The sequence below is a fragment of the Amblyraja radiata genome, chromosome 9 (genome assembly GCF_010909765.2).
Source record: "Amblyraja radiata isolate CabotCenter1 chromosome 9, sAmbRad1.1.pri, whole genome shotgun sequence".
In the NCBI taxonomy this organism is placed as follows: domain Eukaryota; kingdom Metazoa; phylum Chordata; class Chondrichthyes; order Rajiformes; family Rajidae; genus Amblyraja; species Amblyraja radiata.
The window spans coordinates 60,494,028-60,518,910 of record NC_045964.1 but is presented as its reverse complement, the minus strand read 5'-3'; the positions used below and the strand labels follow the sequence as shown (position 1 = coordinate 60,518,910).

Below are 24,883 nucleotides of genomic sequence, written 5' to 3'. Positions count from 1 at the left end.
CGTGTCGAGACCTTTCTTCAGGCTGAAGAAGGTTCCCGACCCGAAACGTCACCCATTCCTTCTCTCCAGAGATACTGCCTGTCACACTGTGTTACTCTGGCATTTTGTGCACGTTTAACTCCACAGCAAAACTTAAATTCACAACTGAGTTTGTTTTTATTGCGGGCAAATATATCATGCACTGTTTTATCTCTCTTTACCAGCTATATCTCTCTGCAAATGCGTCTGGATAGCTTTATGAGTTACGTTAACACTTGTCAAATTGGCATGGATGCATTGGTACATGAATAGGACAGGTTTGGTGGGATATGTGTCAACCGTGGGCAAGTGGGACTAATGAAGCTAGGACATTGTTGGCCGGTGTGGGCAAGTTGGGCCGAAGGGCCTGTTTCCACGCTGTATCACTCCATGACTCTATGAATAGACTCTCATCTACAACAACATTTAAAAGACATTTGGACAGGTACATGTATCGGAAAGGGTTTAGAGGAATATGGACCAAACATAGACAGGTGGGACTAGTGTAGATGGGGCATCTAGGACCGCATGGGCAAGTAGGGCCAAAGGACCTGTTTCTGTGCTGTTTGACTCTATCACCCTCCTTTCATTGTACAACCTTCTCAAAGCCCTGTCAAAGAACACAACAGAATATTCTCCACATTGAAAAACATCAACTCTTGGCAGAATTTAGTTTAGTTTAATTTAGTTTAGTTTAGTCTAGTTTAGTTTCATTTAGTTTAGAAACACAGCGTGGAAACAGGCCCTTCGGCCCACCGAGTCCGTGCCGGCCAGCGATCCCCGCACATTAACACCATCCTAAACACACTTGGGACAATTTACAATTTCACCAAGACAATTAACCTACAAACCTGTACATCTTTGGAGTGTGGGAGGAAACCGGAGCACCCGGGGAAAACGTACTTGCAGGTCACGGGGAGAACATACAAACTCTGTACAGACAGCACCCGTAGTCAGGAGCAAACCCGGGTCTGTAAGCTGCACCACTACCGCTGCACCACCGTGCCGCCCTTTATGAATTTAATTCTTACCTTTTTATCGATCAATATTTTTGGAAATATTTTGAGTTTTGATTTTTACACATTAAATTTTCCAGAATTACATGAAATTAGATGTGTGAGAGTAGACAGTCTAACCATAATATTGTATCATTATTTGACATTCATTTAATGTAAATATACATAAATCATCACCTTAACCTGCTCTAAATCATTGTACTCACATCGGAATTACTTTATATTCATAAGGTTAAAAAAATTAAAATTACAAATATGACTTCCTCAGGCTTGCTTGAAGGCCAATCATAATGAGATCCTATTATTAATAATGGGATTTATTTTCTGTGATCTGCTTTGAGTTTGAGGTGAGGCCAACATCCTTTGATGTTTCTCCATTTCTCTAAGAGTCGTGTTACGCAAAAGGGCGGCACGGTGGCACAGCGGTAGAGTTGCTGCCTCACAGCGCCAGAGACCCGGGTTTGATCCTGACTACGGGTGTTTGAACGTTCGGAGTTTTGTACGGAGTTTGTACGTTCTCCCCGTGACCTGTGTGGGATTTTTCTGAAAATCTTCGGTTTCCTCCCACACTCCAAAGTCGTACGGGTTTGCAGGTTAATTGGCTCGATATAAATGTAAAATTGTCCCTAGTGTGTGTTGGATAGAGTTAATGTGCGGGGATCGCTGGTCGGCGCGGACTCTGTGGGCCGAAATGGCCTGTTTCCGCGCTGTATCTCTAAACTAAACAGAACTAATCTAACCTAGACTAAACATTTCGATCATGTTGTCCCTTCTTTCAAGAACTCTCCAGAACCAGGGGCCACAGTTTAAGAATAAGGGACAAGCCATTTAGAACGGAGACGAGGAAACTTTTTCTCACAGAGAGTTGTGAGTCTGTGGAATTCTCTGCCTCAGAGGGTGGTGGAGGCAGGTTCTCTGGATGCTTTCAAGAAAGAGCTGGATAGGGCTCTTAAAAATAGCGGAGTCAGGGGATGTGGGGAGAAGGCAGGAACGGGGTACTGATTTTGGAATGATCAGCCATGATCACATTGAATGGCGGTGCTGGCTCGAAGGGCCGAATGGCCTACTCCTGCACCTATTGTCTATTGTCTAAGGCAGTGGTTCTCAACGTTTTTTTCAGTGATGTACCCCCTGTGAAATATTTTTTCAGCCAAGTACCCCCTAACCAGCGCAAAAATATAGGCCTACATATATGTAGGCCTATATTTTAAAATCTCACGTACCCCCTGGAGTGCCTTCACGTACCCCCAGGGGTACGCGTACCCCCATTTGAGAACCACTGGTCTAAGGGACAATTCTTGTCCGTTTCAACCAGGTTCTCCCTCTGGTAACCTGACGCAAGGCTTTGAAGCTGTCTGTAGTCTTTGGAGGTTGGCTGCATTATTGATCATTGTTTTACGGCGGAGTTTAGATATTGCAGCTGACCAGTGCAGTTTACCGACGGCTAATCTAAAGATCGGTGTGTAGGAAGGAACTGCAGATGATGGTTTAAGCCGAAGGTAGACACAAAGTGCTGGAGTAACTCAGCGGCCCAGGCAGCATCTCTGGAGAAAAGGTATATGTCGGAACCCTTCCTCAGACAGAAAGTAGCGTGCGGCAGGGGGAATGGGGGTATAAAAAGGCCAGACCGGATCAGGGCCGGAAACAGATGTCCAAGGAAAGGTGGAGCCCATAATGGTCCATTGTTGATAGACCCAAAATACTGGAGTCACTCAACTGGACAGGCAGCATCTCTGGACAGATGGAATGGGTGACGTTTCGGGTCGAGACCCTTCTTGAGACTTGAGAAGGGTCTTGAACCAAAACATCACTCATTCCTTCTCTCCAGAGATGCTGCCTGTCCCGCTGAGTTACTCCAGCTTTTTGTGAACCAAATGTTATTCACGTTATTCCCTTTATCCTGTGTCTGTACACTGGGGATGGCTCGATTGTAATAATGTATTGGCTTTCCGCTGACTGGATATCAGGCAACAAAGCTTTTCACTGTACCTCGGTACACGTGACCATAAACTAAACTCAGAACTCAACTTATGGAAGGACCATTCAACGTCTGAAAACTGTTCCCGGAAGGGAAGAAACTGTTTCTGAGTCTGGTGGCGTGAGTTTTCAAGCTTCTGTACCTTGTACCTTCCGAAGAGTCTACCAGGGACTATACTGGAAGTTGTACAATTTTATACTGGACAATGTTTACACTTATCGAGCCAATTAACCCACAAACATGTACGTCTTTGGAGTGTGGGAGGAAACCGAAGATCTCGGAGAAAACCCACGCAGGTCACGGGGAGAACGTACAAACTCCGTACAGACAGCGCCCGTGGTCGGGATCGAACCCGGGTCTCCGGCGCTGCTTTTTGCTGTAAGGCAGCAACTCTACCGCTGCGCCACCGTGACCTTCTATGGTGTTGCAGAGAAGAGGGAATCACTGGAGTGGGACAAGTCTTTGATGATATTAAGGGCACAAAATGCTGGGGTAACGCAACAGGGTATCTCTGGAGAACATGGACAGGTGGCGTTTCGGGTCGGCTCCCTTTAATAATGATGGCTGCTTTTCCGAGGCAGCGTGAAGTCCAGCGTGTGGATGGAGTCAATGGTGGTCAGCGGGAAGTCATTTGTTATATTGTTCTATACTGGTTTATAGCAAGTCTGGCAAACATTGTTTCGGCTGTAGAAGTTTAGCAGCTGCCACCATGTAACCACATTCAACCATGCCCTTCGGAGATCAAAGGGCATCTAGAGCCTCGACATTGCCAGTTACTTATATATTCATATCGTCCTCGAGTAGGGGAATCGAGGACCAGAGGACATAGGTTCAAGGTGAAGGGGAAAAGATTTAACAGGAATCCGAGGGGTAACCTTTCCACACAAAGGGTGGTGGGTGTATTGAACGAGCTGCTAGAGGAGGTAGTTGAGGCAGGGACTATCCCAACATTTAAGAAACAGTTAGACAGGTACATGGATAGGACAAGTTTGGAGGGATATGGGCCAAATGCAAGCAGGTGGGACTAGTGTAGCTGGGACATTGTTGGCCGGTGTGGGCGAGTTGGGCCGAAGGGCCTGTTTCCACACTGTATTACTCTATGACTCTGTGATTCACTGTCAAACTAAAAGCAGCCTGACAGAGAGACATTCTACATAATAATCTGTAGAAAATCAAAGGTGAAAACAATCAAACTTGGTTGTCAGTGGAGATGAGTAGCCAAGGCACGGTGGCGCAGCGGTAGAGTTGCTGCCTCACAGCACTAGAGACCCGGGTTCGATCCTGACTATGGGTGCTGTCTGTATCGAGTTTATACGTTCTCCCCATGACCTGGCGAGGTTTCCTCCGAGATAATATACAATAGACCATTCATAATATACAGTAGGCCATTCGGCCCTTCGATTCAATGTGATCATGGCAGATCATATCCAATCAGTACTCCATTTTAGCCTTCTCCCCATATCCCCTGACTCCACTATCTTTATGAGCTCTATCTAACTCTCTATTGAAAGCATCCAGAGAACCGGCCTCCACCGCCTTCTGAGGCAGAGATCTTCGGTTTCCTCCCACACTCCAATGACGTACAGGTTTGCAGGTTAATACATTGGTATAAATGTAAAATTGTCCCTAGTGGGTGCAGGATAGTGTTTGTGTGCGGGTATTGTTGGTCGGCGCGGACTCGGTGGGCCAAAGGGCCTGTTTCCGTGCTCTATCTCTAGACTAAACTAATCTAAAGGCATTGCTCCTGCATGATACACAGGCACAAATGGTTGGTGAATAAGTATTTTATCTGTGTTGCAACTCCATTCTTCAAATACTCATAAAATGGTCCTGCCTTCTCTGTGTTGCTGATTGTTACAGAAGGCAGTGGAGGCCAATTCACTGGATGTTTTCAAAAGACAGTTAGATATACAGTCGCTCTTAGGGCTAACGGAATCAAGGGATATGGGGAGAAAGCAGGAACGGAGTTACTGATTATGGATGATCAGCCATGATCATATTGAATGGCCGTGCTGGCTCGAAGGGCCAAATTGAGGGAGTGCAGCGTAGGTTCACCAGGTTAATTCCCAGGATGGCGGGACTGTTCAAAGAATTGAGTGGCTGGGCTTGTATACTCTGGAATTTAGAAGCATGAGAGGGGATCTTATTGAAACATATAAGATTCTTAAGTGTTTGGACAGACTAGAGGCAGGAAACATGTTCCCGATGTTGGAGGAATCCAGAACCAGGGGCCACAGTTTAAGAATAACGGGTGGACCATTTAGAAGGAAGATGAGGAACAACTTTTTCAACCAGAGAGTTGTGAGTCTGTGGAATTCTCTGCCTCAGAGGGCGGTGGAAGCCGGCTCTCTGGATACTTTCAAGAGAGAGATAGATAGGGCTCTTAAAGATAGCGGAGTCAGGGGATATGGAGAGAAGGCAGAAACGGGGTACTGATTGTGGATGTTATCATCTGAGGCTTCCATCTCATCAGATAGGCACAGGCCTATGGACACGCGTTCAGCCCCTTCATTGATTAGTACGGGTGTCAGGGGTTATGGGGATAAGGCAGGAAAATGGGGTTAGGAGGGAGAGATGGGCCGAATGGCCTAATTCTACTCCTTGACGGGCCGAATGACCTAATTCTACTCCTATCACTTATGATACATTGTATACATTATGTTTGCAAGCAAAGAATCTCACTGTGTTTAAGGGGCTGTCCCACTTGGGCGACCTAATTGGCGAGTTTAGTAGAGTTTAGGAGAGTTTGAAAAAATGTCATGTAGAAGACCTCCTTCGACCTCCTTCGACTATGTTGAAGACCAGCTTCGACTAGCTACGACTAACTTCGGGAAAATTGGACATCGAATGGTGGAGAGTGAAGACGACCTCCTTCGATCTCCTTCGACCTCCCTTCGACTATGATGAAGACTATCTACGACTACCTTTGACCACCCTCGATTACCTACGACTAACATACCGACCTACTACGACCTACTTCGACTAAACCTACGAGTAAAAAAAGTATCGATTTTATCAATGGCAACCTTTTTTTACTTGCGGGCATTTTTCAACATGTTGAAAAATCGCCGCGACCAAGCTGAGGCCTCGAGTACGCGGGGACTACTCTGGAGCATGAAGGAGAGTTACAAAGACCTCCTAGGACCTCGTGTCGACCATGCTGCGAGTATGAGTCGAGGGCAAACTCGCCAGAACTCGCGGATTAGGTCGCCGCAGTGGGACAGGCCCTTTAGTCTCATGTGACAAGAAAGGATTCCTATTCCTATGATCTTATGATCTTCATCAGTTTTAAATATTAGCCAGTGGCTGAGGGAATGGGTGCCAAGGAATGGACAGATAAGTCAAATGTACCAGAGAGATATAAGTTAAAACTACGGCACAATAACACATTAGCATATGTTGGGCAGCACGGTGGCGCAGCGGTAAAGTTACTGCCTCACAGCGCCAGAGACCCGGGTTCGATCCCGACTACGGATGCTGTCTGTACGGAGCTTGTACGTTTTCCCCGTGACCCGCGTGGGTTTTCTCCGAGATCTTCCGTTTCCTCCCACACTCCAAAGACATGCAGATTTGTAGGTTATTTGGCTTGGTGTAAATGCAAATTGTCCCTAGTGTGTGGAGGATAGTGTTGGTGTGCGGGGATCGCTGGTCGGCGAGGACTTGGAGGGCCGAAGGGCCTGTTTCCTCTCTGTATTCAAAAACTAAACATACAAAACCACACAAGGCTGGCCTACCTCTGGTTTATAAAGGGTTTCAAGACTGTGTCTACAGTTATGAAGTTAGTGGACTGGAATCCGGAGATCATGAAAATATGAGTTCAAATTCCAATATGGCAGATGGGGGATTATAATTCAATTAATTAAATGAATCGAGGATTTGAGAAAGAAAACCTCTGGTTTGCTGTTATGGGCAGCAAGGAACTGCAGATGCTGATTTAAACCGAAGACAGACACAAAAAGCTGGAGTAACTTAGCGGGTCTGACATCATCTCTGGAGAAAAGGAATAGCTGATGCTTCAGGTCGAGACCCTTCTTCAGACTGAGGGGAAAGGGAAACGAGAGATATTGACGGTGATATGGAGAGACATTCTTGCTATTGAGGGAGTGCAGCGTAGGTTCACCAGGTTAATTCCCGGGATGGCGGGACTGTCATATGCTGAGAGAATGGAGCCGCTGGGCTTGTATACTCTGGAATTTAGAAGGATGAGAGGGTATCTTATGGAAACATATAAGATTATTAAGGGTTTTGACATGCTATAGGCGGGAAACATGTTCCTGATGTTGGGGGAGTCCAGAACCAGGGGCTACAGTTTAAGAATAAGGGGTAAGCCATTTAGAATGGAAACGATTAAACACTTTTTCACACAGAGAATTGTGAGTCTGTGGAATTCTCTGCCTCAGAGGGCGGTGGAGGCCGGTTCTCTGGATACTTTCAAGAGAGCGAGATAGGGCTCTTAAAGATAGCGGAGTCAGGGGATATGGGGAGAAGGCAGGAACGGGGTACAGATTGTGGATGATTAGCCATGATCACATTAAATGGCGGTGCTGGCTCGAAGGGCCGAATGGCCTACTCCTGCACCTATGGTGTATGGTCTATAGAGATATAGAACAAAAGGATATACAAGTAGGTAACGATGATAAAGGAAATGGGCCATTGTTGGCTGTTGAGCTAGATGAAAACGCGTTACAGACAACGAGACTCAACAGGTCGAAGTTGAAACCAGTAGAACGACTAGGGTATGTATATGAGGGACGGAGAGAGAAGAGATGCAAGGGTTTGGTTCCCTCTTCCTGACTCTCAGTCTGATGAAAGGTCTCAACCCGAAACGTCACCCATTCCTTCTCCCCAGAGATGCTGCCTGTCCCGCTGAGTTACTCCAGCACTTTGTGTCTATCTCAGGTTTTCTGATCTCATTCTGTTGCTCTGATATGTGCACCTCTGGTACATTAATGTCGCATTCAAAACAAAAAATTGTGCCTTGTACATCTCAACTTCATCTCACTCTACCACTGGTGATCAACCCATAAGGTCATAAGGGATTGGAGTAGAATTAGGCCATTCGGCCTACCAAGTCTACTCCGCCATTTAACCATGGCTGATCCATCTCTCCCTCTTAACCCCATTCTCATGCCTTCTCCCCATGACCTCTGACACCCGCACTAATCAAGAATCTATCTCTACCTTAAAAATATCCATTGACTTGGCCTCCACAGCCTTCTGTGGCAATGAATTTCACAGATTCACCACCCACTGACTAAATAAATTTCTCCTCATCTCCTTCCTAAAAGAACTTCCTTTAATTCTGAGGCTATGACCTCTCGTCCTAGACTCTCCCACTAGTGGAAACATCCTCTCCACATCCATTCTACCCAAGCCTTTCACTATTCTGTACGTCCTCCCCTCATTCTTCTAAACTCCAGCGAGTACAGGCCCAGTGCCGACAAAGGCTCATCACAGGTTACCCCACTCATTCCCGGGATCATTCTTGTAAACCTCCTCTGGACCCTCTCCAGAGCCAGCACATCCTTCCTCAGATATGGTGCCCAAAATTGCTCACAATATTCCAATTGGGGCCTGACCAACGCCTTATAGAGCCTTAACTCTTCAGCTGTTCTGAGCCTAAGCTCTGAAATAGTCCAGCTAACTTTTATTGCTTCTCTCTTTCGCTTCTCCTTTTAAACATCTCCTTGAATTCTGCCACTTTGACCACGTCATAATCATACTTTATTAGCCAAGTATGTTTTGCAACATACAAGGAATATCATTTGCCGTACAGTTATACCAATAAAAAGCAACGGAACACACAAAATACATTTTAACATAAACATCCACCACAGTGACTCCTCCACATTCCGCACTGTGATGGAAGGTAAAAAAGTTCAATCTCTTGCCTTCTTTGTTCTCCCATGGTCGAGGGCCTCGAGCCTTCTGTTGTCGGGGCGATCTTGGCTCCCGTAGCCGGCGGTCGGGCCCTCCGCGTCGGGGCGTTCAAATTCCTGCATCGGGGGGATGTCAGGTCCCCCGCACCGGGCGATCGGACCCCGGGTCGGGGCTGGCCGAGCCTCTTGCGACTTTGGATACTTCCCGACATCGGTCCCTACCCGAGACTGCGAGCTCCTCGACGGTGAAATCCGCAGGCCGCGGTTGGAGCGTCGATCCCCGGCAAGGGGTCGCAGGCTCCGATGGTAAGTCCACATTACCCAGCGAGGGGCTCAAAGTCAGTCTCGAGCAAGGCCTCCAGCTCCATGACGTTAGGCCGCAGAGCGACCGGAGATACGATCCGGAAAACAATCGCATCTCCGGCAAGGTAATAGTTTAGTTTTGTTTATTATTGTCATGTTTTTGTTTCTGTGTTATCCAGTCAAAGAAAAGATTTGAATACAATCTATTCATGAATGTACATGAATATTCATGATTACAATCAAGCTGTCCACAGTGCACAGATAAAGGATAAAGGGTGTAACATTTAGTGCAAAGATATAATCTTGAAGTCCGACTAAAGGTAGGGTGCAGAAACAAAGAACTGCAGATGCTGGTTTGTACCGAAGATAGACACAGAATGCTGGAGTAACTCAGTGCGTTAGGCAGCATCTCTGGAGAAAAAAGTGGGGGTGACGATTTAGGTCGGGACCCTTCCGTGGTTGGGTACGGGGTGGGGGAGAGGGAAGAGCTGGAGGCGAGAAAAGACTAGGACATATCGGGGTCAGCCACTAATGGCCTTCCAAATGCAAGCTATTGCTTTAGTTTAGAGATACAGCGCGGAAACAGGCCCTTCGGCCCACCGAGTCTGCGCCAACCAGCGATCCCCGCACATTAATACTACCCCCCTACACACACTAGGGACAATATTACATATATACCAAGCCAGTTAACCTACAAACATGTGTGTGCGTATTTAGAGGAAACCAAAGATCTTGTAGAAAATTCACGCGGGTCACGGGGAGAACGTACAAGCTCCATGCAGACAGCGCCCGTAGTCGGGATCGAACCTGTGGCTCTGTAAGTGCTGTAAGGCAGCAACTCTACCACTGCGCCACTGTGACACCCAGCGATAGTGGAATATGTCATAGAGTCACACCGGCCAACATGCCCCAGCTACAATAGTCCAACCTGCCTGTCCTGGCCATGCACCCGTCTAACTAAGGAGTTAGTGTAGTCTGTGCAGTCCGAAAAAGGGTCTCGACCTGAAACGTCACCCATTCCTTCTCGCGAGAGATGCTGCCTGTCCCGCTGAGTTACTACAGCATTTTGTGTCCATCATCGGTTTAAGCCAGCATCTGCAGTTCCTTCCTACACATACCTGTCTAATTGTTTCTTAAATGTTGGGATAGTCCCTGCCTCGACCCGAAACGTTGTCTATTTCCTTCGCTCCATAGATGCTGCCTCACCCGCTGAGTTTCTCCAGCATTTTTGTCCACCTCCTCTGGCAGCTCGTTCCATACACCCACCACCCTTTGTGTGAAAATGTGTTTTCTATTACAAAGGATGTCCCAGGTGCGTCAAAAGCAACCCATTAATAGAACCTTTGGCGAGTAAATTGAAGGAATATTTTCTATCACCTTAGAATAAATTTATTATGTTGCTGCCAATTAGGCAGGTGGGTATAGTAGAATATGTCCCGATCTTCAATATTATAGACAATAGACAATAGACATAGAAACATAGAACATAGGTGCAGGAGTAGGCCATTCGGCCCTTCGAGCCTGCACCGCCATTCAATGTGATCATGGCTGATCATCCAACTCAGTATGCCGTACCTGCCTTCTCTCCATACCCCCGATCCCTTTAGCCACAAGGGCCACATCTAACTCCCTCTTAAATATAGCTAATGAACTGGCCTCAACTACCTTCTGTGGCAGAGAGTTCCAGAGATTCTCCACAATGGACAAGGTGCAGGAGTAGGCCATTCGGCCCTTCGAGCCAGCACTGCCATTCAATGTGATCATGGCTGATCATCCACAATCAGTACCCCGTTCCTGCCTTCTCCCCATATCCCTTGACTCCGTTATCTTTAAGAGCTCTATCTAACTCCTGAAAGCATCCAGAGAATTGGCCTCCACTGCCCTCTGAGGCAGAGAATTCCGCAGATTCACAACTCTCTGGGTGAAAAAGTGTTTCCTCGTCTCCGTTCTAAATGGCCTACCCCTTATTCTTAAACTGTGGCCCCTGGTTCTGGACTCCCCCAACATCGGGAACATGTTTCCTGCCTCTAGCGTGTATTATTCATCTGCCTCTATTATCCATCCCATTCCGATTTAGAAATCCAATTATGAACCAAGTAATTTATTTCCAATTTATGCAGCTGGGTTTGATATTTTCCTGGGTTGGGAGGGCAAAGGAATATCAAATCCATTTGAAATCCATCAGCAATCAGAAATGTGCTCAATCTGTAATTAATATCTTGCGTAAAAATTCCTTAACAGAGAATTGAGCTGTGATACAGCCATCATATGTACAATTATCCATTGACTCTGTTTACACCTCACGCTGCCTCGGCAAGGCCAGCAACATAATCAATGACCAGTCGCATCCTGGCCACTCCATCTTCTCCCCTCTCCCATCAAGCAAAAGGTACAGAAGTGTGAACACGCACACCTTCATATTCAGGGACTTTTTTCCCAGCTGATATCAGGCAACTGAACCACCCTACCATGACCAGAGAGCAGTCCTGAAATACTGTATAGCTCTTTGGTGACCCTCAGGCTCTACTGGCTTTACCTTGCACTAAATGTCATTCCCTTATCATGTATCTACACACTGTAAATGGATCGATTGTAATCATGTATTGTCTTTCTGCTGACTGGTTAGCACGCAACAAAGGCTTTTCACTGTACCTCGGTACACGTGACAATAAACTAAACTGAAACTTTTTCCCACTTGTTTTAATTAAGTGTTTGAACAGGGAAATGCTGATGCTGGTTAATACACAAACAGACAACACAAAGTCTGCTAGAGTAACACAGCATATCAGGCATCATCTCTGGAGAACATGGATAGGTGACGTTTCAGCTCAGGATCCTTCCTCAGTCTGACCCTTCATCTGAAGCATAATTAGAAGGCAGTCACTGTGAAATCCAGAACCAAGAATAGGTTAGGTCTTTATTCTCTGGAGCGCAGAAGGTTAAGGGGGGACTTGATAGAGGTCTTTAAAATGATGAGAGGGATAGACAGAGTTGATGTGGACAAGCTTTTCCCTTTGAGAATAGGGAAGATTCAAACAAGAGGACATGACTTCAGAATTAAGGGACAGAAGTTTAGGGGTAACATGAGGGGGAACTTCTTTACTCAGAGAGTGGTAGCGGTGTGGAATGAGCTTCCAGTGGAAGTGGTGGAGGCAGGTTCGTTGGTATCATTTAAAAATAAATTGGATAGGCATATGGATGAGAAGGGAATGGAGGGTTATGGTATGAGTGCAGGCAGGTGGGACTAAGGGAAAATAATTGTTCGGCACGGACTTGTAGGGCCGAGATGGCCTGTTTCCGTGCTGTAATTGTTATATGGTTATATGGTTATAAGATACACAAAATGCTGGAATCTTGAGCTAAAACAAAATATTGGAGGAACTCATAGAAACATTGAAAATAGGTGCAGGAATTGGCCATTCAGCCCTTCGAGCCAGCACCACCATTCAATGTGATCATGGCTGATCATCCAAAATCAGTACCCCGTTCCTGCTTTATCTCCATAACCCTTGATTCCGTTAGGCCTAAGAAGCTATATCTAATTCTCTCTTGAAAACATCCAGTGAATTGGCCTCCACTGCCTTCTGTGGCAGAGAATTCCGCAGATTCACAACTCTCTGGGTGAAAATGTTTTTCCTCGTCTCAGTCCTAAATGGCTTCCCCCTAATTCTTAAACTGTGTGACCCCTGGTTCTGGACTCCCACGACATGGGGAACATTTTGCCTGCAGGACTCAGCGGGCCAGGCAGCGTTTTCTTCAGTCTGAAAAAGGGCACTGACCCTAAATAATGCTTGTCCATTCTCCCTACAGTTAGGCATGTAAGGGATCGCTGGTCGGTGCGGACTCGGTATGCTGACTCGGAAGAGCCTGTTTCCTCCAGCACTTTGTTTTTTTAACCATGAAATCCAGTTGAAAATTCGTAACAAAATGTGAATCTTCCCACAAGGGTCACGGGGAGAATGTACAAACTCCGTACAGACAGCACCCGTAGTCTGGATCGAACCAGGGTTCCAGAGGGCTGTAAGGCAGCAGCTCTACCGCTGCGCCACTGTGCCACCCTAAAGCTCCCAAAAGTCACATGCATTCTCATTCTGTTGGACCAAAAGGCAGGAACGGGGTACTGATTGTGGACGATCACCATGATCACATTGAATGGTCGAATGGCTGAATGGCCTACTCCTGCACCTATTGTCTATTGTCTATTCAATGGAATTGAACGTACAGAGTTGAGTTTGACAAGATGCAACATTCTCTCGCAGTTTTAATGCTGACAATCGGCACGGTGGCGCAGCTGTAGAGTTGCTGCCTTACAGCGTCAGAGACCCGGGTTCGATCCTGACTGCAGGTGCTTATCCATACAATTTGTACGTTCTCCCCGCGACCAGCGTGGGTTTTCTCCGAGATGTCCGGTCTCTTCCCAAACCCCAAAGACGTGCAGGGTTGTCGTTTAATTGGCTTGGTGTATGTGTAAATTGTCCCTGGTGTGTGTAGGGTAGTGTTAGTGTGCGGGGATCGCTGGTCGGCGCGGACTCAGTGGGCCGAAGGGCCTGTTTCCGTGCTGTGAACTACACTAAAAAATCAAAGATCCGGATTCTGAAATTCTATTTCAATCAAGTAGTTATGGTTTCAACTCTGCAAGGAATTGTGCGGGAGTGAATGTTTGTATTGTAGTGAGACCAGGCAGGTTGAGCGAAATATTCTTTATGAACAAAACAAATGCTCGAATCACCGCGTTCCTAGTCAAGATTTAACGATTACAGCTCCGGTCGATGCCAGGAGCACTAACTACTGATGACTCTCAAAAAACATGCGGACGAACTCCCAGTCACGTGACAGTCCCGACCAATGACGAGGGTTCTTAATACCCAGCTCCACCACTAGGTGCCGCTACAGTATATTAAATTATGAGAGGCACAAATAGAATGGACCATCAGCCCATCTTTTTTTCCCGGGGCGGTGAATGACAAACACAAGAGCTCTAAGTTGAGTGAGGGAATGTTTAGAGGAGATGTGTGTGTATGCTGGACAAGTTCTTTTTCACACAGGGAATGGTGAGTGCCTGGAACACACTGCCAGGGGTGGTGGTGGAGGCAGATGCGATAGTGGCATTTAAGACAGACACATGGACATGCAGGGAATGGAGAGATAGGGAGAGGAGATTAGCTTAAGATAGACACAAAATGCTGGAGTAATTCAGCGGGGCAGGCAGCATCTCTGGAGAGAAGTAATGGGTGACGTTTCGGGCCGAGACCCTTCTTCAGTCTTAACTTGGTATCATGTTCGGCATGGGCTTTGTGGGCCGAAGGGCCTGTTCCTGCGTTCTACTGTTCAATGTCCTATGAAACCACATGAAAAGGGCTTGGCAATGAATTCACAGCGATGGGAATGGTTGTGGATTGAATATTGATGGGTCAATTGAACAGGAATCTGTTCCACTCTATGATCAGTGTGGGTGTCAGGGGTTATGGGGAGAAGGCAGGAAAATGGGCTTCGGAGGGAGAGATAGATCAGCCATGATTGAATGGCGGAGCAGACTTGAAGGGCCGAATGGCCTCATTCTGGTCCTATCACTTATGACCTTACGACTTTATGACATTTGCAAATGAACACAGGGGGATTGACTTTGCTAATTTGCCCGCAATCTTGAAGTAGTGACAACTTCCATACCGGGAGACGTGAAAAGCACATCATAAATAATCACTCTATTGAAATGCATCCCTATTACTCACGATATGAGGCATAGCCAATAATTATAATATTGGAGCAAGTCACAAAACAGTTGTAGTATCAAAAGATCACTAGATGTGATAGTGGCATTTAAGAGGCTTTTAGATAGACACACGGTCTGCCCCTGTCAATAGACAATAGATGCAGCAGTAGGCCATTCGGCCCTTCGAGCCAGCCCCACGATTCAACGTGATCATGGCTGATCATCCACAATCAGTACCCCGTTCCTGCCTTCTCCCCATATCTCCTCAGCTATCTTCAAGAGCCCTATCTAGCTCTCTCTTGAGAGCATCCAGAGAAACGGCACCTACCGCCCTCTGAGGCAGAGAATTCCACAGACTCACAACTCTCTGTGAGAAGAAGTGTTTCCTCTTCTCCGTTCTAAATGGCTTACCCCTTATTCTTAAACTGTGACCCCTGCTTATGGACTCCCCCAACATCGGGAACACGTTTCCTGCCTCTAGCGTGTCCAAACCCTTAACAATCTTATATGTTTCAATAAGATATCCTCTCATCCTTGTAAACTCCAGAGTGTACAAGCCCAGCCGCTCCATTCTCTCAGCATATGACAGTCCCGCCACTTAGGTGATTTTTTAGGCGACTACAGGTGACTAGGCTGTCGCTACATGGTCGCCAGGGTGTCACCTGTATGGACGTGAGTCGTCTCCTCAGTTGCCCAAAGAATCGTAGCGTTTTTCTGGTCGCCGCTGGATTTTGAAATGTTCAAAACTTTTCGGCGACAGTCGGCGACCGTGGGTTTGACGCCAATGAGCATAGCTTGACTTCTCCTGACGTAGGTGCTGTCGTAGGTTGTCGCCAGGTGACGTAGGTTGTCGCCGGTGCTGACTTTGTTTTTGTTGTTGTTGTTAAAGTAATGATTCTATTTCAAATTTTATGTCGAAGGGGAGTCCAGTTTCGCTTTTTCGGCGACCTGCTACGACTATGACAGTCGCCGGCAGTCGCCTAAAAATAGCCTAAGTGGGACAGGCCCATTAGGAATACAAGGATGTGGATCATGAACAGGCAGATGAGATCAGTTTAACTGGGTATTATGTACGGTACAAACATTGTGGGCCGAAGGGCCCATTCCTGTGTTGTACTGTTCTATGCAGTCAGAGTCTGTATGTGATTGATTATGTATTGTCCACATTTATAGGCAGTTAGGTCACTGCACCTCTGGATACAGTATTAATAAACATATCATTTTTAGTTTAATTGAGTTTAGAGATACAGCGTGGAAACAGGCCCTTCGGCCCACTGAGTCCACACCAACATTAGTTCTATCCTACTTTCACATCCCAAATGTGGGAGGAAACCGGAGCTTCCGGAGAAAACCCACGCAGGTCACGGGGAGAATGTACAAGCTTCGTATAGACAGCGCCCGTGGTCAAGATGGAAGCTGAGCCTCTTACGCTGTGAGGCAGCATCTCTAGCCGCTGCTCTACATTGTATTAACACAATGTTAACTAACATGTTGGTTTCAATGTCCACGTTCGTAATTTTTTTATTTAGTTTAGTTTAGTTTAGAGATGCAGCGCGGAAACTGGTTCTTCGGCCCATCGAGTCCGCGCCGACCAGCGATCCCCACACATTAACACTATCTTACACACTGGGGACAATTTACAATTTATACCAAGCCGATTAACCTACGAACCTGTACGTCTTTGGAGTGTGAGGGGAAAACGATGATCTGGGTGAAAACCAATGCATGTCACGGGGAGAACGTACAAACTCCGTGCAGACAGCACCCGTAGTCGGGATCGAACCCTGGGCCCCGACGCTGTGAGGCAGCAACTCTACCGCTGCGCCGCCGTGCCGCTCACGGTGTTATTTAAGTTGTGGGCCAGGACAGGTTTGGAGGGATATGGACCAAATGCAGGCAGGTGGGACCAGTGTAGCTGGGACATGTTGGCCGGTGTGGGCAAGTTGGGCCGAAGGCCCTGTTTCCACTCTATGACTCGATGACTCTTGGTGACATAAGTTTATTTTTCTGCACAGTATAAAGACTGAGGAAGGTTGCCATTGCGCGAGATACAGATGGAGCTGACGGCTGAAGCAGCTGAACCGAGTGTCAGAGCAACTACTGTGACTCAGTGATCTGTTGTTCACAGCTGATGCTCACCGTTTAGCAGAGTGGTGCAATACATGGTCTTTTCTCAGCCAAAGACTGCCTGTTTGACATGAGGTGCAATGTCTTTAGTCAGAGGGTGGTGAATCTGTGGAATCCTTTGCCACAGATCTCTGTGGAGGCCAAGTCAGTGGATATTTTTTAAGGCAGAGATAGATAGTCTCTTGATTAGAACGGGTGTCCAAGGTTATGGGGAGAAGGCAGGAGAATGGGGTTAGGAGGGAGAAATAGATCAGCCATGATTGAATGGTGGAATAGACTTGATGGGCCAAATGGCCTAATACTACTCCTATTCTTTACGACACAGTATGACCTTATGACTTTATAACTGCCGGGCACCCTTTGCAGTTGCAAAAAAGGAAGAAACAAAATAGGGGTTAGAAAACAAGATGTTAGATTTACAATTCATCAGTGTAGGAAGGAACTGCAGATGCTTGTAAACACAAATTAGTATTTTTCATTTAGATAGACACAAAGTGCTGGAGCAACTCAGCGGGTCAGTCAGCATCACTGGAGATGGCTATGGAGGCCAAGTCAGTGGATATTTCTAGAGGCAGAGATAGATAGATTCTTGATTAGTGGGGGTGTCAGACGTTATGGGGAGAAGGCAGGAGAATGGGGTTAGGAGGGAGAGACTACTAATCAAGTCCGTAGCGGCGACTGCGGAGGGTTCATGGCCCCGACCACGGATGAACAAAGGAGGAGGACTGACTGAACTTTGTTGCCTTCCACCACAGTGAAGAATGCTGTGGTGGATGTTTGTGTTAAATCTTATTGTGTATCGTGTGTTCTTTTTAAGTGTATCGCTGCTGGCAAATTCATTTCACTGCACCTTCAGGTGCATGTGACGAATAAAATTGACTTTGACTTTGACTTTGAAAGATAGATCAGCCTTGATTGAACGGCGGAGTAGACTTGATGGGCCGAATGGCCTAATTCTGCTCCTATCACTTCTGAACTTATGAGAAAAAGGATTGGTGACATCTCAGGTCAAAACCCTTCTTCAGACTGACCTTACAATTATAATTCATCTTCTGGGTGTATTTCAGTTGGAGTGAGTTTAAAACATGACATACTTTGAGATGAAGATAATGGATTCAGAACGATGATCAAATTGTAATTAAAGATTCATGTGGAGTAATTGGAAAACTATCTTCAATAAAACCCTTGTGTTCCAAACATGATATCTCAGCAGAAAGGAAATCGGACTAAATTAATTCACAGTTCGTTTAGAGATACAGCGTGGAAACAGGCCCTTCGGCCCACCGAGTCCATGCCTACCAGCATTCATTCCTACACTAGTTCCATCATACACAATAGGGACAATTTACAGAAGCTAATTATCCTACAAACCTGCACGTCTTTGGAGTGTGGGAGGAAACTGGAGCACCAGGAGGAGACCCACGCGGTCACGGGGAGAACGTACAAACTCCGTGCAGACAGCACCCGTAGGCAGGATGGATGGAACCCATATCTCTGGCGCTGCAAGGCAGCAACATTACCGCTGCACCACCATGCCTCCCGATTCATATATGCTCCTTACAAATAAAATAAAATAAAACGTGGATTTTACAGATAATAAACACAAAATGGTGGAAATACTCAGCAGGTTGGGCAGCATCATCTAGTTGCTTGGAACCCAGAATACGTGTAATACTCAGCTGGCCAGGCAACAATAATGGATCGACTGGGCTGATATTCACAGGAATTTAGACGGATGAGAGGGGATCTTATAGAGACATATAAAATTCTGAAGGGATTGGACAGGCTAGGTGCAGGAAAAAATGCCCCCGATGTTGGAGGAGTCCAGGACCAGGGGACACCACAGTTTAAGAATGAGTAGGCCATTTAGGATTGAGATGAGGAAAGACTTTTTCACCCAGAGAGTTGTAAATCTGCGGCAGTGGAGGCCATTTGGCCCAACTCGGCCATGATCAGCATAGCAAAAGGATTTGAGTATAGAAGCAGGGAGGTTCTACTGCAGTTGTACAGGGTCTTGGTGAGACCACACCTGGAGTATTGCGTACAGTTTTGGTCTCCAAATCTGAGGAAGGACATTATTGCCATAGAGTGAGTGCAGAGAAGGTTCACCAGACTGATTCCTGGGATGTCAGGACTTTCATATGAGGAAAGACTGGATAGACTCGGCTTGTACTCGCTAGAATTTAGGAGATTGAGGGGGGATCTTATAGAAACTTACAAAATTCTTAAGGGGTTGGACAGGGTAATGCAGGAAGATTGTTCCCGATGTTGGGGAAGTCCAGGACAAGGGGTCACAGCTTAAGGATAGAGGGGAAATCCTTAAGGACCGAGATGAGAAAAACATTTTTCACACAGAGAGTGGTGAATCTCTGGAACTCTCTGCCACAGAAGGTAGTTGAGGCCAGTTCATTGGCTATATTTAAGAGGGAGTTAGATGTGGCCCTTGTGGCTAAAGGGATCAGGGGGTATGGAGAGAAGGCAGGTAAGGGATACTGAGTTGGATGATCAGCCATGATCATATTGAATGGCTGGTGCAGGCTCGAAGGGCCGAATGGCCTACTCCTGCACCTATTTTCTATGTTTCTATGTTTCTATGATGCCCCATCTAGAGAAAGAAAAAGGGTTAACGTTTCAGGTGGGCAAGACATGTTAACTCTCTAGGATTTTATTCCCACCTCGGAGGCGGAGCAGCGATTTAATAGAGGTGTATACTGTAAAATCATGATGGGAATAGATTGGGTTAATGCCAGAGTCTTTTACCCATGTGAGGGGAATCAAGAACTAGAGGGCGCAGGTTTAAGGTGGGAAACATAGAAACATAGAGAATAGGTGCAGGAGTAGGCCATTAGGCCCTTCGAGCCAGCACCGCCATTCAATATGATCATGGCTGATCATCCACAATCAGTACCCCATTCCTGCCTTCTCCCCATATCCCTTGATTCCTTCAGCCCTAAGAGCTAAATCTAACTCTCTCTTGAAAACATCCAGTGAATTGGCCTCCACTGCCTTTTGTGGCAGTGAATTCCTCAGATTCACAACTCTCTGGGAGAAAAAGCTTTTCCTCATCTCAGTCCTAAATGGGCTACCCCTTATTCTTAAACTGTGTGACCCCTGGTTCTGGACTCCCGCAACATCGGGAACATTTTCCTGCATCTAGCCTGTCCAATCCTTTAAGAATGTTATATGTTACTATAAGATCCACTCTCAGCCTTCTAAATACCAGTGAATACAAGCCCAGTCGACCCATTCTTTCATCATGCGTTAGTCCCGCCATCCTGGGAATTAACCTGGTGAACCTACGCTGCAAGTGTCAGAGGCTATGTGGAGAAGGCAGGAGAATGTGGATCGGAGGGAGAGATAGACCAGCCATGATTGAATGGCGAAGCAGACTTGATGGGCCGAATGGCCTAATTCTGCTCCTATCACGTATGAACTCGCATTAAAGCTGACATTAAATCATGGTATTGTGCGGCACTGAATAGTTAGGTCTTTTCGATCAGAAGAATAACATTCAGACCACGTCCATATATTATGTCAGAGTTATTAATTTACTGACTGACCAAAAAAAAAAAATATATTTGGTCGCTTTGCAATATTTTTTCAGTGGGATTAAAAATCCAACAGAACAGAGATGGACGTGGTAATTAGCTGGGGGAAAAGTAACTTCAATTGTTGATGAGAAAATAACATGTAAGCCACTGACAACAATTTAAACCAAGAGTTTTCATTCTCTTCTCTCTTGAAGGGAAATCATTTAATCATCCAAATGATTTTCATAAGTTAAATAAGCTGCAACTCAATATGATAACTTCTGCTCAGTTCAGTTCAGTTTAGTTTAGAGATACAGTGTGGAAACAGGCCCTTCGGCCCATCTAGTCCATGCCAGCCACTGATCGCCAGTGCACTAGTACTATCCTACACACACGAGGGGACATTTTGCAGAAGCCAATTATTAACCTAGAATAGATAATAGGTGCAGGAGTAGGCCATTCGGCCCTTTGAGCCAGCACTGCCATTCAATGTGATCATGGCTGATCATCCCCAATCAGTACCCCGTTCCTGAAACTCCCCATATCCCCTTGACTCCGCTATCTTTAAGAGCTCTATCTAACTCTCTCTTGAAAGCATCCAGAGAACCGGCCTCCACTTCCTTCTGAGGCAGAGAATTCCACAGACTCACAACTCTTTGGGTGAAATAGTTTTTCCTCATCTCCGTTCTAAATGGCTTACCCCTTGTTCTAAAACTGTGGGCCCTGGTTCTGGACTCCCCCCAACATCGGGAAAATGTTTCCTGCCTCTAGCGTGACCACTCCCTTAATCATTTTATATGTTTCAATAAGATATCCTCTCATCCTTCTACATTCCAGTGTACGTCTTTGGAATTTAGTTTAGTTTAGTTTAGTTTAGAGATACAGCGCGGAAACAGGCCCTTCGGCCCACCGAGTCCACGCTGACCAGCGATCCCCGCACATTAACACTGCCTTACACACACAAGGGACAATTTTATATTTATACCAAAGCCAATCAACCTCCACGTCTTTGGAGCGTGGGCGGTAACCAAGGAGATGCTCCACGCAGGTCACGGGGAGAACGTGCAGACTCCGTTCAGACATGCACCCATAGACAGGATCGAACCTTAGTTCCCCAGTTCTCCCGGGTGGGATTGGAAACCATACTCGTTAATCAACAAGATAACGTTCTGACTACTGAATCTTATAGAGTTTTGTCTAAGTAGGTGCTGGATGGGCAGAGGGGTCTTTAAGTGGGGGTGTGACCGTATAAGGCACTGGCAAGTTTTAGGGTTCCCCTCAACAACCCTGCAACTCCATCCAACAAAGTCGCAAAGGAATGAAAATAAGTTTCCAATACGCAACGGTGTGGTTTGACTTAGGAGTTTGCAGGTGTTGACGTGCGCTCAGTGGGTCGGGCAACAATGAAGACACAAAATGCCGGAGTAACTCAGCGGGACAGGCAGCATCTCTGGAGACGTTTTGTGTCGAGACCCCTCTTCAGACCAGAACGTGGAGGGAGTGGACAGAAGACGTTTCAGGTCTTAAAAGACTGCGCCCGAGTCCCAGGTTCGATCCTGACTACGGGTGCTGTCTGTACGGAGTTTGTATGTTTTCCCCGTGACCCACGCGGGTTTTCTCCGAGATCTTCGGTTTCCTCCCACACTCCAAAGACGTGCAGATTTGCAGGTTAATTGAAAGTGGGCACAAAAGCAGCTATATCACGAAATACCAGTGCTCGTGCATGGGGTGATCGCTGGTGTTGGTGGACTGACCTCCGAGGACCAAAAGCCACTTTAGAGATCCACTCTGAATCACTTAAGTCTAAAGTCTAAAAGTCGGGAGAGCTTCTTCAGACCCGAAATGCCGTCCATCCGTTTTCCTCCCCAGATGCTGCCCGACCTACTGAGTTCCTCCAGCACTTTGTGTTTTGCTCAGGATTCCATCATCTGCAGGTCCTTGTGTCTTCCTAAAGTTCTCTGAGTGGTGCTGTTGTATCCTTTCTAGATCGCTCTGTTTGCAAGTCTGCAAGGTTTGCAGAAACTAACACAAGTTGCTGCAGTGCATCTTATGGATGGTATACACAGCAGGGCAAACTGCACGATCTTCGCCGAGCACATCACCACAAAAAACCTGATCAATGGAATACAAAACAGAAGGCTTGTAGGTCTGTGTAAGAAGGAATTGCAGATGGTGGTTTAAACCGAAAGATAGACACAAAAGGTTGGAGTAACTCAGGGGGACAGGCAGCATCACTGCAGAGAAGGGGCCACAGTTTAAGAATAAGGGGAAAGCCTTTTAGAACAGAGATGAGGAAACACTTTTTTCACACAGAGAGTTGTGAGTCTGGAATTCTCTGCCTCAGAGGGCAGTGGAGGCTGGTTCTCTGGATACTTTCAAGAGAAAGCTAGACAGGGCTCTTAAAGATAGCGGAGTCAAGGGATATGGGGAGAAGGCAGGAACGGGGTACTGATTGTGGATGATCAGCCATGATCACATTGAATGGCGGTGCTGGTTCGAAGATCCGAATGGCCTACTCCTGCACCTATTGTCTATTGTCTATTGAACGGGTGAACTTTTGGGTCTGAAGAAGGGTCTCGACCCGAAACGTCACCCATTCCTTCTCTCCAGAGATGCTGCTTGTCCCGCTGAGCTACTCCAGCTCTTTGTGTCTGTCTAAAAGCCCTGTCCCACGGTACGAGTTCATTCCAAGAGCTCTCCCGAGTTTTCCCTCATTCAAACTCGGAGATTTACGGTAATGGCCACTCGTCGGTACTCGGGGCTCTTGTGGACATTTTTCATCATGTTGAAAAATCTTCACGAGTCTTCCCGAGCTTACCTGCCATTAGCGAGTCTTCCTGAGTACCTGCCGTTAGCGTAACGAGTTGCTAAGAGACGTCCCCGAGCTCCGACGTACCCGCCACGTTCATTCTCTGTGCTTACCACGAGATTGATTTTTTTAATACTCGGGAGAGCTCTTGGAATGAACTCGTACCGTGGGACAGGGCTTTTAGGCTTGTAGGTCGAGTGGGAGCTTAAAATTGGAAGGAAGTGGAGGTAGAGTAGTGAATTTAAACAGATAATTAATATCCAAACTCTGACGTGTGGAGCATTTTATTTACAACTTGCATACTTAGGAAGCAGAATGTTTGTGAATTCTAATATCTGTAATAAACGACACTTGAGTGGGAGATTTAACGAGGCTAGATATCACGAGCACAAAAGTAGATTCGGGGAAAGTTCAAATCAATTATATTCATCAATTCAAGTAGCTTCATCCCAGTCTTCGAATCAAGTTATCTCTCTGGTTAGTTACTGACAAATCTTTTGTGAATTACAAAATATTCATTTAGCCCATCATTCTGATAAATCAGTACCTCTTAAAATGAAATCAAAAATCTGTGGCTCTCAAAAGGACATAACCCCTTGAATTGATGGAATATTATTGAATTTGCTTCATTATGTATTGTAATCCTTGAATTTATTGCATTAGGGCTGTAATAAAGGTTGGGTTTTAAATAAAGCCCTTGTAGTTTAGCTAGAAAATGATGTGATTTAGTGAGCAGATATGGAGGGGAAGTTTCCACTAGTGGGAGAGTCTAGGACCAGAGGTCAAAGTCTCAGAATTAAATGGCGTTCCTTTAGGAAGGAGATGAGGAGGAATTTATTTAGTCAGAGGGTGGTGAATCTGTGGAAGGTTGTGGAGGCCAGGTCAGTGGATATTTTTGAAGGCAGAGATAGATAGATTCTTGATCAGTACGGGTGTCAGTGGTTACGGGGAGAAGGCAGGAGAATGGGGTTAGGAGGGAGAGATAGATCAGCCATGATTGAATGGGGGAGTCGACCTGATGGGCCAGATGGCCTAATTCAGCCCCTATCACCTTATGATTCTGTGTAACCTGTGGGATATTTAAAGGAAGGACATTGGTTTTATCAATAACGAAGGGTAGAGATATATTGACCAGAGGGTTCAACTATGCATTAAAATTAATCTAGAAATAGTGAGACTTTATTGCAGTCCAAATGAAGATTTTGTTTAAAGGCTGATTGCGAATGTATGTTTGAAGTAACACTGTTTGCCCAAACTATTCTTCAGGTAAAGGACCAGAGACGCTGTACGCTGGGCAGAAGCTCAACGACAATGACTGGCACGCGGTCAGAGTGGTCCGGCGTGGTAAAAATTTGAAGCTGATGGTCGATGAAGTCACTGCAGAAGGTATGATTATTTGTGTCATCTAATTAGTCTTGCGTATTACTGATTTATGTGAGAAAAAATTCAAACCTGAATGAATGAATGAATGAATGAATGAATGGATAAATAAATGAATGAAGGATTTAGAAGG

At 46.1% G+C, this 24,883-nt stretch overlaps 1 protein-coding gene across 19 annotated transcripts in view; it reads left to right on the top strand.

Annotated features, from left to right (window-relative positions):
- nrxn3 (neurexin 3) overlaps positions 1 to 24,883 on the top strand; it is a 1,403,890-nt gene that overhangs the window by 665,520 nt on the left and 713,487 nt on the right. For all 19 annotated transcript variants that reach the window (XM_033027583.1, XM_033027578.1, XM_033027577.1 and 16 more), the window contains one exon: positions 24,637 to 24,756. In XM_033027583.1, coding sequence (XP_032883474.1) covers positions 24,637 to 24,756 — 120 coding nt within the window. The remainder of the gene's footprint in view (positions 1 to 24,636; positions 24,757 to 24,883) is intronic.